The 16,936-nt window shown below is 38.5% G+C and overlaps 1 protein-coding gene across 7 annotated transcripts in view; it reads right to left on the bottom strand.

Moving 5' to 3' along the window:
• Lclat1 (lysocardiolipin acyltransferase 1) overlaps nucleotides 1–16,936 on the bottom strand; it is a 122,154-nt gene that overhangs the window by 38,606 nt on the left and 66,612 nt on the right. For all 7 annotated transcript variants that reach the window (XM_048416138.3, XM_085691258.2, XM_085691257.2 and 4 more), the window contains 2 exons: nucleotides 14,139–14,285; nucleotides 9,707–9,823 (listed from right to left, as the gene is read on the bottom strand). In XM_048416138.3, coding sequence (XP_048272095.3) covers nucleotides 9,707–9,823; nucleotides 14,139–14,285 — 264 coding nt within the window. The remainder of the gene's footprint in view (nucleotides 1–9,706; nucleotides 9,824–14,138; nucleotides 14,286–16,936) is intronic.

Below are 16,936 nucleotides of genomic sequence, written 5' to 3' on the forward strand. Positions count from 1 at the left end.
TTCAGATCTTGTCAGTGTCCACCCCTGAAATAGTCAAATGAGCTTTCATTAAGAATAATAGCATAGGAGTTGCTATGACACACCTGAATTACTAAAGAAACTAAAAATGGCCAACACATAAAGATGCGTTTTACAGATAAGAAAGATTACTAATTTCTTTTAAAATTTTTTAAATTGCATGTTGTATGTATGTATGAAGGTATGAATGTATGTACGTATCTGCATATGCACATGCTCATGGAGAACATGGAGTCAGATCCCTTGGAGCTGTTCTGAGTTACCTGATATGGTTGCTAGGAACTGAACTCAGTGATCTTCCGAGTCATCTATCTCTCTAACATGTTTTTAATTTCTATAACCAAAATTAAGTGGAAAACTTCCTGAAATTTAACATGATAAAGCCTACTGTGGACCTTAAGACACTGCTCTATAAAAACATGATCTTATAACTCTGAAAAAATGCCATTTTTTAGGCACATGGATTATAGATTCAGGGCAATTCCCAGGTACTCACAACTGGAATAGCAAGAAATTCCTGTGTGGCTGTGCACCATGGTTCGATTGTTAATGACATCTAAGAACAATCTGCAAAACAAGTAGTTTAGTGGCCATCTTTGAAGAACACTGGTCGACCAGGAGTACCAACTACAGGAGACTAGGAACTAGAAGGAAGCTCACAGCCATTGTAAATCGTGAAGCCCTTGACACAATGAGGAAAACAGGAAGGGCCCGGTGCACTGATTTCTAAGAAGGTCAATGCTAAGGCTTGTGTTTGACTAACTCGACTCTCCTCAGCTTGGATAATGCCATGCCCTCCTTTCAAGTCCTAAGCACACACACTTTATTACTTGGCTTTGGCACTTTGGACCACACTATACTTATTTTAACTTCTGGTAAAGGCCATTTAAAATTCTATGAGGAAGCAAGGATGCTATGTTATAAATAACTATGAATGAGGAATTTTTAAGCTTCTGTTCTTATAAATGCTGTTGAGTTTCTCCATGGGATCGCATATTACTGATAAATATCACAAAATGAACCCAAAGAACTATGAGTGTGCGGAGACTAAATTACTTCAATCAAAGTGGCCTTTAACCTACAGACAGGACACCACAATACAAATGCCTCAGATTTAATAACTAAGAAATTCTGTAGCACTATCACACTGTTGTTTAAAAGTACATCAAGAACCAAATAAAACAGATTATTTTCAATTTAATAAATGAGTCATGAGAAATTACAGGCAAACGTATTTATGAGAGAAAAAATATTTCAGTAACCACAAGAAACTACCCTGAGCAACAGAGACAATGTTCATGGTCAAAGACAAGAAGGAATAGCACATACGTGAGTTCTTGTAAGAGTTTCCCTTATTAGAATGGCAATATAGAAATATAATAAATTCATATTGTATAACACATAAGATAGCCTAAGCAGAATGCAACTGAAAAATTTATGTACCTGGTGTTCTGTTTTGTGGAGCTGTTATGATTGACTTGAAAAGTAAAGGCTGTGTACTTCTTTTGCATGTACACACACACACACACACACACACACATCAATATGAAAGTGCTTTAATATTACTTTATAATACTCCAAATAAGCTGACTTTTTAATGCAAGAAAGTATACTATCTAGAAAAGAATAAACTCTACAAATCCAAAAAGAAAAACTGCAACCTTCATTTACAAAAAGTAATGGACATATGTCCAGGTTAACAACAAACAAGATAAACCTTTTTTGGACAAACCCAAAAAAGAAACACAGCATGTTCACAATGAAGTTATATACAAAACCAAAAGACAGCCATATGTTCCTGTTAAAATGAATTCCTTGATTTAAGAGTTCAGTAAGTTTATTATATTCAGGTCAAAATCTGACCCTGCTGAGAACCAATCTTCATGTAAACAGGAAGCTCGAGTATTGTTACATACACTCAGACCCTTACCTGCAGCCCTCTTAGGAGCTTGTGTCAAGCAATAGTCTATGGGCATTTTGCATGCAGCTGTCATATACTAAGTTGCCAGTGTGACAGTCCAGCACACCCACCCTCTACCGTGCTTTCTTCCCTTACTATTGCATTCAGAGGGAAAACTGGGAAAACATGTCAGTGTATGTAACAATGTCTTTATGGTCAGTACACAGTACAAGTTATCACTCAAAGGCAACACCACAAGTTTTACTTACAGACATTTCTTCTTTCACAATTCTGTATTTTAAAACAAACATTTCATAAATGTCAGTAACAGCAATTTTCAGGGTGATATTTTAAATATATGCAGCACAACAGGACACTGGTATGTGAGGACAAACGAGTCTTAAATGAGTAAAAGGCATCAAGTATAAAATGTTCACCCATTTATAACAGTGGTAACTCTGTAACAAGAGAAGACATTCTGAGCATCTTTGTAAGTGGTGCCCTCCTTCCATTATACCCACCCACTCCTTTACATTCGGAACAGTATCTGGCCAAGGACAAAATCTCTCCCACTGAAAGCTAGTGGGACAGAGTGACACAGAGCTGCCCGACTGTCCCTGTGGCAACACTTCAGAACTGAAACTTGCTGATAGAAATCCTAACGCTGGAAACAATAAGAACTACATTCTCAATGTACAAAGCAGGCTTGTTTGAAATAGTCTCGTGTAATAAAGTACTGAGTGTGATGAAAATTTAAAAAATGAAGATTTTTAAAGAATTATTTCTATTTTTTATATACAAAACTCTTTTATATAATCAAATTCAATTACAGTTACATGTTTCTACAGTTCTCTTCTCAAAGTATACACAATAGAAGGGGGTTCACTCTTTTGTCTGAAATAGTAGTTACTGCCTGTCCACCTCAGGGGCCTTCCAGACTGCCATGCATCTCTCCTCACAACAGAGAAGCCCAGCTGCATGAGTATCTGTCTTAGATTCAAGTTCTAGAACAGAGGTGGCAGAGAACTATCGTTACATGAAAGGTAACTCTTTGCTCTGGTGATCTAGGTGGTACAGCCTTTGCTGTACTTTTAGGAAGGTAGAGGATGATTGTATTAAAGTCGCTATTTAATAAAGAACTGTGTGGAGTGTCCCATTAAACAGAAAGCAAAAGCTGGGAACAGACTAGGGGAAGGTCCTTAGAAAAAAGAAGAGAGCCAACAACTGTAGGATCTAATATGGAGAGATGGAACTAGGGGCAAAATTCAAAAGCAAAAGGTATAACTGGGAATGAATAGTCAAGTAATTCAACGTCTGGCTCACACTGCAAGGAGCGTTCAGATAGTGAATTTAAAAAACAAAAATGGAGGGCCAACTCTTACAGACACATCCACTTTCTTCCATGTCCTTTGTGCCCCACAGTGCTCAGTAGTTAAGAGTACCATTAGCTGCTTTTCAGAGGACCTAGGTTCAATTCCCAGCACCCACACAGTGGCTCACAACCACCTGTAATTCTAGTCCTAAGGGATCCAATGCCTTCATCTGGCCTCCAAAGGCACTGCACATAGCAGGTAGTGCATATATATATGTATATATATATGTATGTATGTATGTATACATATATATACACACAAATATACATATATACATACATACATATATACATGTATATATATACATATATATACACACAAAAAATACCCATACACGTTAAAAAATCAGATTAAAAAGAAAGTGGGAGAATGGAACCATGTTAAGATTTGATCAAAGAATATGAAAGTGCTATAAATCTTTAAATGCCTTTTTTGGAAAATGCCTTACTCTTTAATTCTCACTTCATATGCTACCTTTTTAGTACATTGATGTTCCCAGGATACTTTTATTTTTACTTCTTAAGACAATGCACTGTAATTGTTTTCTAAACTCTACAATCTTCAAGAAAATAGATATCTAAGAACATTTTCTGAACAAATAAACACATAAATGATTATCCTAGAGTGGTACTTTACTGAAGGCGGCCTGGCAGCAGTGTCTAGAGTAGATTAGCAAAGGAGATATCAGAGCAGGCGAGTCAGAAGGGCAAGAACAAAGACAGGAGAAGTAATGCTGCCCAACACCAATGGGGACACAAAGGACATGGAAGAAGGTGGGTGTGTCTTTAAGAGAAGGTCCCAACGCATTCTCAGTGGAACTGAGGATCAAATAAAGTAAAAGATTTTTCAAAAACCTGGAGAAAATTAAACATTTTGGTAATTAAGCTAAGAAAAGTTCTCCTAAGGAGCTAACCATGAGGTATTATTTGCAAGGGTAGGAAAACTGGAATCTAGTTGAATAGTATTCTGATACAGCAGAATGCATATATTAACAAATAAGAAACCATAACTTTAAAAACAATTATAAAACACATCTATGACCGGACCCTAGTCTAGTTTGTTATGTGCATACACTTTAGCAAACAGAACCAGAAGAAAGAGAGAAGGACTTTCATTTTTTTTATAGAAAGAGACCCTGTACTGTAAATATCAAGTTATGAGGCATATCTGAGACTTAATGCCTAAACAAAGGCAAAAGTTGGGAGCCCTGATTTGAAAGAACAGGCACTCCAAGTATGATTTTGAGACTGGTTGCAACTGTTTACACTCTAGAAGAAATACAGAGCAAATTGCAAAGACAATCAAGGTACGTGGAATAAATAATGCAATAATTCCTAAAAGTGTCTATTTGTACAGTATACTAGATATAATGGATGTTATATTTTAAAATAAGACTATTCCATTCCAAATGTTCACTGACCCTCAGAGAAATAGAGATGGAGTTGGTAAATAAAGGAATCAGACAAAACAAGTTACTATAAAACCCTACACATACACTCTCTCTCTCACGCTTAAACAAAATTCATAATACATCCAAGGAGCTCAGCGTGAAAGCTTGGAGGGCTGCTACAGGCACAAGTTTTGTAGTATGTGTAGCAGAACAACTGGGAACTTATTATACCTAGGAGTGCAGGAGTGCATGAGCTTTAGCATGAAACAAGCATAATTTCAAATTATGATCTTTCTTCTCACCCACAACCCCAGACAAGCTGCTGAAGGAAGACTGTCTGTACAGGTATGACTATGGCACATGGCTCAGTTGGGAGGATTAGGTAGCATGTATGGCAGTAGGTTGGGGACTATGAACCCACGATGGCACCACCAGACAGAGTCAGTCGGTCTGGGCCTGAAGCCAAGTGACTATGTTTGTAAAAAGCAGCACAACTGATTGTACTCCACAGGCAAGGTAAGGGAAATCATGTATGACCCTGTGCCTGGAACATGACAGCACCTGTTAATGTTAGGTGGCTGTTTCATATATATGCCGTCCATCGTTTTTAATAAAGGCTGTCATAAACTGGCTCATTAAAAAATAAAGACAGGATCTATATCTACAATGAAAAGCTCAGGTATTTTTCTTTGTGTTTGTTTTGCTATAGTCAGGAGTTAAAATGAACAACGAAAACAGAAGAACCATTCACAAAGTAAAAATCACAAGTCACTTATGTGGCCTGTGTGCTCACCCCAATGGTGAGCACATAAATCTCTTAGGTGGTGTTGCACTGACGCATCACAATCAACATGACCTCTAAAGAAAGCTAACTGCCAGTCTCCAAAGAGCTCTGCAAATGTGGGGAAGCAGAATAGGTCTCAGAAAATATTCTTGCAAATGTCAAAAGTCTATTGTACAATCACATTTTTTAACATAACGGAAAGGTCTTGGCATATTTATAAATGGCTCTCGGCAATTAAGAAAAGTGCCATGAAAGGTCAGAGTGCATGGTATTTAATGCCCTCAGTATTTTAATTGTTTATATGCCTGCCTGTCTTCCTTGCCATCTTTCACATGCTGCTGAGAAGGATGGCTGAAATTCCATCCTGGAAGAGGCTCACTGCCTAAAATAAATGGAATGTTTGCTGCACAGGGTGCTGACCTCTGCTGGCTTTACTCCTTCCCTATACTAAGCCACTGCAGCAATAGACTGTCGGCAGCTAGGTGCAAATCTAGCCTCCAGTTCAAGAAGTTAAAGTCCCCCCAATGTTGCTGAAGCCTGAGCTGCCTATGAATATACAACGTTGCTTGCAGTTTTCTCATAGCAAAGGAGGGCTACAGAAACCAACGCAAGAGAGCCAGACACAGGGCCAGCAGATATCAAATATCCATAAAATCCAGTGTTAAAGTCAGCAATTCTCTTTTTCTGAACTAATCTAAGGGCTCTCTCTTTTAAATGGGCTGATCCAAATTATCCAATGAGAATTTACTTTTTACTTTAGTGGTTAACTCAGTGCCACCCAGGTTCATGGAAAAGCTATATTCTTCATTTCTTCCTATGTAGATTTTTATGCATATGACCTAAGTATAAACAGAAATATGGACTTGTTTTAAGTTTTAAAATGACTGATTTCAAATCTAAAACTTAAGCATATCTACATGATCATTTGTAATCTCAATGGATACGCCAACTTGCTTGGTGACTCAACCTATTAAAAGACTAAGTTATGACTCTTGAGGTATTACATTTTTAACAGCTGGCCTCCAGACAACATTTAAAGTACTGAGTGTTACTCTACAAGCTGTTTCAGCTCCCACACTGATGTCTGCAAGGTGACTGTTGGGTCCACGCTGGCCCTTCTTTGTACTTCCTCATCCATGAATGTTCTTTCTGCCTTTCCAGGCCACACAGTCCCTAGTGTTCAAGAGAAATTCAGCTTCTAATAGAAGTCACAGATGAATCTTCAGTACCCTCTTCAATGAGTACTCTTCCTACTATTTAGCATAATATCTGCATAAAACTTAGCACTTCACATACATGTCAATTTAGACATCTTTCACTATTATCTCTATCTGTTAAGACTATAAGCTTCTTGAAGACAAAGTTCTATCTCAAACTGGACCATACCTTAAAAACAAATGTTTCCATCTCCTTCCCCTGCATAGTCAGGCTAACCGTATTTCCAGGTTGTTTCAACACAACTCAGTGTTTTCAAATGACAACACCTGTGCTTCCTAACGGTGAACATGATTATTGCAACTGCACATCTATGCCAAAGTTATAATGGTTGGATCAAATGTAAAATAAAAATTAAAAATCACCAGAGATTATAATGAATAGAGTATTTGGGGGTGATGGTTTCAAGATTTAAGATTACATTATACTTTTTATTATAAGTGATAACTAGAACAAAGAATGAAGCCTCTTTCATCTAAATTGTTAACTATTTTTCAGTTTGGATTATTTTGGTATTTAAAAAAGAAACAAAAATGATCATATATTGAAAGGTTCTATGATTAGGAGTCCATATGAATCACCCATAACAAATACCTACCAGTGTAAGATATAATGTTCTAAGAAGCATGCTAGGACACTACTTTTTATTACTTTTGGGGACTTTTTTTTAAAGATGCATCAAACTAAATACTGATTATCTCCATTTGCAGGGCAATTTCACATCCCCAAGGAAGAAAGATTCCAGCAAGACTATAAAGCAAGTCCACTGATGGTAAACATTAAGGCACTGAAAGAATCTTTACCTGCAATTACTATGACAGAAACAACCTACTTGTAAAGCATTACATAATTAGTGTTACATTTTGAGATTTCCAAGTATTCTCAGTTCTGATAAACAGTCTAAAGAGAGACGTGGGCTCCTCTTCCTTGCTCTCCTTCCTCGCCTCCTCAATAATGTCTGTTCTGGCTTTATCTTTAGCTCCTACTGTTCTGAACTCATGTTTGCCTGCCTCTGCTGTCTATGAGAACCACAAAGGTGGCACTTTATGGAGACTTGTTTGACTGTGCAGTCTCTATGCTCTACTGGGATACTAATTATAAGGTCATCTGGTGTAGCAGAAAGCTTTCCTTTCACAGTGTACTATCAAAAGCAGATCTGAAAGCTAGGCTGGGCCTCCTTTTGAGTCTTCTATTTCTTTTCTAAAGGAATACTCTAGACTCTAAGATCCTCTTCGCTGCTGAACTCTAGTGCAGATCTTACTCTCTATTCTTTTGAACTCCATCTCCTCCCAAGAAACTAAATCTGTCTCAACACTGTAAGCTGTGCCTCCCTAGTCTGTACCTGCTCCTCCTGTCACATCACACAGCATCCCAACACCTGCCTGTGACCATCATCCTTCCATTACCTGGCCATCTAGCCTCTTTTTGCCTTTCTTTCTTTCTTTTAAATCCTCTCATAAAACCACCCAGCTCACTCTTGTTACGACAGTGTTTTGTGGTTTGGAGGCTAACTACAATTATAGTTTAGATGGAGAAGTACATGCTACTCAATTCAGCACTATTCAGCGCTAACAGGTGACTCTTCACACTGCCGCCTGCCCTCGTTTTGTGTGATAATGCGAACTGCTCTGGAGGCTTGTGAGGAGGAACTGAATTAGACATTAGAATATTTAGTGTAATGCCTGGTACTTGTAAACACTCAACGTCAGTGCTATTATTGTTGTAACAATCATCACCAAGTTTCTTTGTCAGTACAGGTTCTAGTCTACAATTCTAAATGAAATAAACAGAATTATCACCTGGTTTGCTAAATACAGCAAATGAGATCATCTGAATCTCTCTCTCTCTCTCTCTCTCTCTCTCTCTCTCTCTCTCTCTCTCTCTCTATTGATACATAGGGTTTAGGGGATCGGTTTACAGTTCCGGCAGAAAAAAATTATTACATGTGACTACTGACTACTGAGTGACAACCAAACAATATACGTTTCCCAAGTGTGCAACAAAGTTATCAGGTTGCTGGATTTCAGAACAGAGAACATAATATATTCTGACCAACTATAAAATAATCTCTCCATTATCTTGCTATATCAGGGATGATCTTTTAAGTAAAAGATATGTCACAATGTCATTTGAAAAATTTTTATGATGTTTCCTGGTGTCACATATACTTTTATTTTTTTTAAAGATTTATTTATTTATTATGTATACAACATTCTGCCTCCATGTATGCCTGCAGGCCAGAAGATGGCACCAGATCTCATTACAGATGGCTGTGAGCAACTATGTGGTTGCTGGGAATTGAACTCAGGACCTCTGGAAGAGCAGCCAGTGCTCTTAACCTCTGAGCCATCTCTCCAGTCCATCACATATACTTTTAAAGAAATTACTAACTACATACAAGAGAAACCATGTTGTTGAGTCTAAGTTAGATACCAAAATGGTGTTAGATCAGAGAGATGAGAGATGAGACAAGAGTGAACACACAAGTGTGAGCACACCACCTGAGTGCCTTTGCACCACTTTCCACAGACATGAAGAACCCCACTTATGAACTTCTACATGTAGACAGGCAAGGCACACAGTGTTTACTGGCAAAGTGGAAGTCAAAACCACAAGACTACATCATATTAGTTATAATCATAGAATTTCAAAAATAATCATGCACAGTTTTGGTTTTACCATCCCAATGTGATTTTGAACCAGTACCAAACATTCTTCAAAATCATGGTAATTAGATGTAAAGAAGCTTTGTTTTAGTGGATTGTACTATGCATCTTAAAGCACATCAGACTCAGAGCAGAGATGCCATTTAGGGAAAGAAATGGACCTTCTCTCCCATAATGTTTCAAGGCCTTTCATGTTGGACACAGGCGGCTTTGTGGCATGTAGCAGTTAGAGGAGGAAGGTAACTGTTAGTCACAGATCAGCATGGTCCTAAGGTGCCTCACTAGACGTCAGAGCTGCACATAAAGCTCAGAAGAATGTGCCACATTGGGTTTAGAACACATTTGAAGAGCAGCACTGACCTTCCCTTAGACGGTCCACCACAAAAGTGAAGCCAGTAGTTCTTGGATGTAAGACATATTCGTATTTTTGAAGTCCATTCTTCTCAGCAAAATCATTACTCCGAGTCTTGTTGTTTTCTAAACAAAATAACAGACAAAATAAAAGTTATAACATTAAGGAAGATAGTTAGGTGCAGAAAAATATGAAGAATTTCTTGGATAAAAATAGCACTTATGACCAGGCATTGTAAGCAAACCTTCAATCCCGGGACTCAAGAGGCAGAGGAAGGCAGATCTTTAGTTCAAGACCAGCTTAGTCTACATAGTAAATTATAGGCCAGCCAGGACTAATAGTGAGAACGTGCCTCCCCCAAAAATACACTTACATATTACATTGTTACAGACAGCATACAAAGATGATGCAAACATTTTGAATATGTGTATGAGTGCTTTGCCTGAATATGTTACCAACATGTGCAATGCCCAACAAGGCCAGAAGAGGACACCAGAGTCCCAAGAACTGGAGTTAAAAGATTTGAGCAGCCATGTGGGTGCCAGAAACCAAACCAGGTCCTCTACAAGAGTATCAAATGCTCTTAACCACTGATCCATTTCTCCAGCCCCAAAATACAAACATTTGCAATAATCCCTTACAAAAATCTCAATCTACTGATATATGTGTGGATATATGTGAATATATGTTATGAACAGAACCTTAATAAGTTCCCTTACATTTATATCCCAAACTTTAAAATCATTTAGAATACTTCACAAAAGCCAAGATGTAATGAAAATTGAGATACAGAAAACCAAAACACTAATAAGCTAAAATTTTCATTAAAGATAAACTTTATGTGAGATGAGGATGTATCTCAGTGATAGAGCTCTTGTCTACTATCATGCTAGGTTCAATCCCCAGCACCACCAATAATAATAAAATTCTTAAATAATAAAAGTTCAAATACAATATAAAATGCTAATAAAGCTGAAAACTAACAAAAGACAAGGATTTAGACATCCAGAAGAAATAACCAGCAATCAAATATATCAGATCAACGTTTTCTTTAACCCAGTAATTTAGGCTTTCAAAGTGAAATATCTGCCTTGCTCAAGCAGAATGACTAATATTACTAACCAAAACCACTGCACAACAAAACAGCACATGATTAGCACATCATGTACAAACATCTGAACATGGTTTGGCTGAATATAGTTACAGAGACAAGTATATATTCCAATTGTTGGCAATAACTTTTTTTTCCATTCCATGAGGTCACTTTACAAATTCCAAGAAGAACCAAACTCATTATTCAGCAAATACAATTGGAAAATAAAGTGTTCAAAAATTTGGCTTTGACTGGAGATCATGAAATATGTTCTGATGACAGCAAATGTTAGGGTCTGTACTTCAGCTCTATCTGGAAACTTGTACACTAGTACAAGAAAAATATCTACAAAAATACGTTCCTCGGAGTAAGCTTAGGCTGGTGAGTTCTCCAACCCACACCAACCACAGGTGCACCCCACAATACGAGATCCAGCAGACACTCTGTCAGTTCTCAAAGAGGCACCGAGTCAAATGCCCCCAGCTTCCCCAGCAGTTAAAGGGAAAGGCACTGGACATGAACATCAGAAAGCTCTTCTCTACTAGTCTGTGAATATCCTGGGCACAGGGCTATAAAACAGCACTTCTGTTACAGCCAATTGATGGACTTTAGATGAGATTAGAAGTACCAGAGTCATCAGAGAAAGAAGCAGTTGGTTTTCCAGTTGTTAGTAACTCTGGAGATTCTTAGGTATAACTGAATTCTGTTCCAGATATGAATACAAACACACAACTTTAAAATATACAGTCACACTGTAGGAAGTTGGAAATAATCAGACAAACTAGTGTGGCGATATTCCCTCCACCTCCCTCCATCCACCCATTCCCAGGCTATCATTATTAGTAACTGCACTAGCATCCCATTTTCCAACCGCAGCCTCCTGTCAGATCACTCCCTGCAACTTTCCCACTCCAGTACTGCTCCCACCCATACCACAGGACTGCCAGCGATCTTCTCAAGCCAACCGGGCATGTTCCAACCTCAGGCCTATGCAGCTGTTATTCAATTACCCAGAAAGCCTCTTGCTGCAGATGCATCTTCTACCTTGTACATATGATCCCCACTTAAACAGAAACACAATACAGAGATTTGCCCTGACCACCTTACGACTAGAACCCTGCTCCCTTCCTTTGCTCTCTATCTACCCACCCTGCTTTAGTTTTCTACACAAACTCTTATAACATCTGTACATATTATTAGCTTATTCCTCATCAAAAATAAGCTCCAAGGAAGGGAATTAATTTTGCATACAAAGTTTCAGACACTAAGATATCTACTAAAGAAACTATGTAGAAGAGTGTCCAATTGTATGTAATGTTGTTAAACCAAAAATAGTTTTCCTTTCCAACTTAAGAAAATGGAACTCAAAATTACACCCTACCGCTGTGACGGTTAATTCTGTGTAACCCTGACAAAGCAGCACCTGTCAGTGTCTAACTGTCACCTTGTCACAACCTGGAGGACACACCTGGAAACTCTTAAAGAGGAATTATACAGATCTGTGATGTCAGGTGGACTACCACCCACTCTGGGTGGCATCATCTCCTGGAGAGGGGTTCTTGAACAATAGGACAAGAAAACTAGCTCACAGCAAGCAGGCAAGGATGCATTATTCTCTTCCTATCTGACTGTGAGTGTGACTGACTGTTTAAAGGTCCTCACCTGACAGCCACACAGTGACAGACTGTGACTTGCAACTGTAAGCTGATGTACACCCATTTCTCCCCAAGCTGCTTTCAACTAGTTAGGCTATTTATCATAACAAGAGAAATGAAACTAGGACAGCACAAACATTTGCTCTAGAGGTTTTCAGGGTATTTTCAGGCAGGATTAATAGTTCAGTCAGTAGAGTAGTAATGCAGATTACTAACTCCATAATGCGATAGATCTCATATAATCAAAGGTCTTAGAAACAAGGGTCTCCTTACTTTACATGCCTATAAGGAAGGGAACTTCGCGTGCAGGCACCTTGGTCTTCAGCTGCTCCTCCTCCTTGAGCTCAACCACTTGCCAGGTCAACTACTCCCTTAGAGCAAACCTTAATGTCTGCTCAAGCATATCGCAAAAATCCTTTCTTTAGAGACCCCAACACATAACATAAAACCTAAAGACCCCCCAATCTTCTCAAGGACAGACATGGGAAAGATCACAATATTGAGGGAGAACTGAAACAGACAAAGAAGAGCATGGTCTGTTTGCCAGTTTTAAGGTTAAACAGGAGCTGGTGTGCACATACACATATTCCTAAAAATGTGTGTGTACGTGTGTACCTGTGACCAAATAACAGTCCAAATGGACCAAAATTTCAAATTGTGTTCATCCATGGGTTGTGGGATTACAGCAACCTTTGTGTATACTTTTGTGTTTTTAAATTCCCCAATATACACTGCCCCTTAACAAAAAGTTATAACCAATTATAGTATATGAAGCCAGAACATATAAAGTCACAGTGAAACACACTAATCTAAAAATATGCAAGCAAACTAGTTTCAGAATTTAAAGTGAAATATAAATGCTGTAATACAGTTTTAAACAAATCTAAATTTAAAGATAACTCTAATAATTAAAAAATACTTTTAAATTAAATTATTGAAATACTTTTGCTAGCCCATTAAATAGAAAGGGAGAAAGAAAGGAAGGAGGGAGAGAGGGAGAGAGAGGGAGGAAGGGAGGGAAGAAGGGAGGAAGGGAGAAGTTTCCCCAACTCAATAAAAATCATCTGTAGATGTTGGTTTTATAAAAATACCTTAAAGCTCCCTGACCAGTCTACTTTCTCTATACAAGAAACACGGCTTTTGCAAACTGGCCCTACAATGTAAGTATCATTCTACCTCACAGAAATAATCATGTAGAGCTGGGTACATAGCTCTGTAGTAGTCACTTGCCTGGTCTGAGTGAGGCTGGCCTTGAACTCACAGATCCACCTATCTCTGCCTCTTGAAAGCTGGGACTAAAGGTGTGTGTCACTATCACCCAGCATAAAACTCTATTTTACAAATGTCCTTTCTCTTTGGTCTTCCCTCACCCACGGTACCTGAACTGGACCAGGGCCTCCTGGCAGTCTACCACTGAGCATTACTCACGGCATCACGTTACTGTGTATGGTGAGACGCTGACCACTGAGTTGCTGTGGCTGGTTTAAACCTGTGATCTGCCTGCATCATTCCCATGAGTAGCTAGACCTTTAGGATTGTACCACCATGTCTGGTTTGGGTACCATTAACTGAGTGACCTTGGGGTCATCCATTATTTTTATTGATAGCCACATATCTCACGTTAGGATTAAAAAATTTAACTAGTGGTTTATAAGGTTTTAAATTCTGTGATCCAAACCCCAGATGCCTCACCTGTGAGGTCAGTTCCTTCTGGAAAGATGAGAAGTTGGAGTGGTTCATGAATGTCACAAAAATAATCAATCATGTCTTCAAAATGGCTCTTATCATCCTTCCACTTCCTATGAATGAAGATAAAGGCAGCAGCTTGCATGGCCCAGCCTAAAAAAAAAAAAATTAACAAGCATTTGCATGAGCTTCAAGAGCAATATTCACATTCTACTAAATATAACTTTCAAGTCCTCAATTTTTTACTATATTTTCTATCATAAGCATTCTATAACATTATAAATTTAGCACTCATCTTGAATTAAACAGATAAGCCACAGTATTTTTTTTTTTTTACGAGTTTGGTTATCCTGGGGTTTGTAAAATTCTTTAAAATCTCCTTTAAGTCACAGCTTGCCATTATAATCTTAAAGTACTACTGTTTATAAAGTAGTAAAAAAAGAATTTCTCAGGTCATGGAAGAATTTTCTAATATTTCGTTTTCTATACTCTCAAACTAAATACAAATGCTATTTTCAACAGTAGTCACCAGATTTTACTTAAATGAAAAGGGAAATCTAGACTGTTACTAAGCATATCCCCTGAGCGTGTATGTGGTCACACTAGCTATCTCAGAGGTAGACCCACTTTACTACTGAAATGGCAGTCTCGGTAAACCCACCTGTGCTTCAGATGCCTACCCAGCCTTCGCCACCAGCCTTCCCTGACCATCCTCCCCTGGCCACAACCTCTTGAGCTTTTGTGGGAGATACCTGACTCAGGACAGTCTATGCAGTCTCTGAAGAAGCTCATAAAGCATGAAAAGCTTGGAATGTCCATTCTGTCTTATAATTTTACCTAGGAGCATTGGAAAGTAAACTGTGAAGCAAAGGTAGTTAGGCAATAAAGACACCATAGGTAGTAAAGGCCAAAAGTTCTTGCTGCTAAGCCAAACACAGAGTTCTTTCTGATTCCTAACAAAGCACTTTGGTCCTCAGTCTTGCCAACCCATGTACAGGTTCATCTCCATGATGCCACTGAGAATCCTCCTCTCTGACTCTCACAATAACCACAACACTCATCTCAGCAGAAGGGATGATGGGCAATACCTTGCAAACAAGCAGTGCTGTTCTGAAATACAGATAGGCCATGGTTTACCTATCCCCTACTCCTTTATAATTTAGGTTAAAACCAATCTGAGAATCTCTTATCTCTACTAGACATCTAGGGGTAAGATTTCCTAATATTTTTTTATGTTTTCCTGTTATCCTTCTTAGTGTTCCCCTTCTCCCATTTTTCCCTGTCTTCAGTTGAAATTAAGGATTTTTTGCCTTAATTCTCTTGTTCTCTAAAATCCAGGCTTTCCTAGAACTCAGCCATCCCATTTAATTATGTATACCATCTATAGCTATTTCGGTCTAACAATGTCAGGAAGCATTAGGTGCCACCAGGACAGTATGGCTGCCACAGGGACAGCATTGCCCATAATATGAAACATGGACTTCCTATCCCTTGGCAGACAGTATGCTGACCTCAGCTTGACTGGCTTGGAAGCAGAACATTCCATTTCATTCGTTTGCTTTTTTACCCTTCTTTATTTGGTAAGTCTGTTGAACCACACAACTCCTTCAACATTGAGTTCAATTATTAAGTTCCACCAACCAAAACAGCTCTTAATTCTACCACTGTGTAAACAGGAAGACTCCGGTTTAAATTTAAGTTTAATTACTAAAAAGTAAGATGATGCCCAAACTGTATGCCTCTTACCACCACCCGTCTTACTGAATTTGTATGGATCACTCGGCTGCTCCAAAGACTGTTTACTTCTCTATCACATTCTTCAACATGACAGAAATGTTGTTAATATTTAGACTTGACCCCAAGCTTGCTGACCTCTTTGTTTGTGCCCTTCTGTTAGTCCTTCCTTTTGAAAATTGTTTCTGTCCTCGCATTCCTGAAATGTATTTTTGGTTCTTAACTTTGGAAGCTGGTTTGGCTAAAAATAGAATTTGAGGTTCCAAATCACTATTTCCTCAGCATTTCAGAGCATTTCCCACAGCCCTCTATCCCTCAGTGCAGCCAGTGTGGCTAGCATCCAGGAAGAAGCCAAACCCAAGCTCATCCATGAAATACCCTACCAGCTATTCCCCAGCTTTTATGATTTTTCTCTTTTGTCCCAATAACTGAGCTTATTTCAACAATCATATTTTTGTTTTTAATATTTGCCAATGATTCTTTTCTACACCAGCCATTTTATGAAAAAATAGTGTAATTATAAAAATAATGTTTGGTGAATGCTAACAGCATGTTGGTATTAATCTGAGCATTTCATTCCATTAGTTCTTAGGACAACAATGAATCAGGTAACAGTTACTATCTATGGCATGGATGAGGCACTCTGAAATGCTTCTTACTATGTAGCCTAAGCCTGAGCTAGCCTCAAACTCACTTTGTAGCCTAGGCTGGCCTTGAACTCACAACAACCTGACCGTTTCACCTCTGTCTCCCAGCATGCTATCTATTCCTACTTTGTAGGCATCAAATATTTTAAATCAGTGTGAAGGGCCTGGAGAGATGGCTTGTGGTTAAGAGAACACAGTTCCCTCAGAGGACCCAACTGTGGTTCTCAGCACCCATGTCTGGTAGTTTGCAACCACTTCTAACTCCAGCTCCAAGAGATCTGACACCTCTAGGTATCCACAGGAACTTGCACTCATGAGCACATACCTACACACAGGGACACACACACATAACTTAAAAAATATTAATAAACCTTTATAAAACCACTGCAAGGTATATTCTAAGCAGCTTTCCTCCAAATATAC

This window comes from Myodes glareolus, chromosome 6, assembly GCF_982192425.1.
Source record: "Myodes glareolus chromosome 6, mMyoGla1.1, whole genome shotgun sequence".
NCBI classification, from domain to species: Eukaryota; Metazoa; Chordata; class Mammalia; order Rodentia; family Cricetidae; genus Myodes; species Myodes glareolus.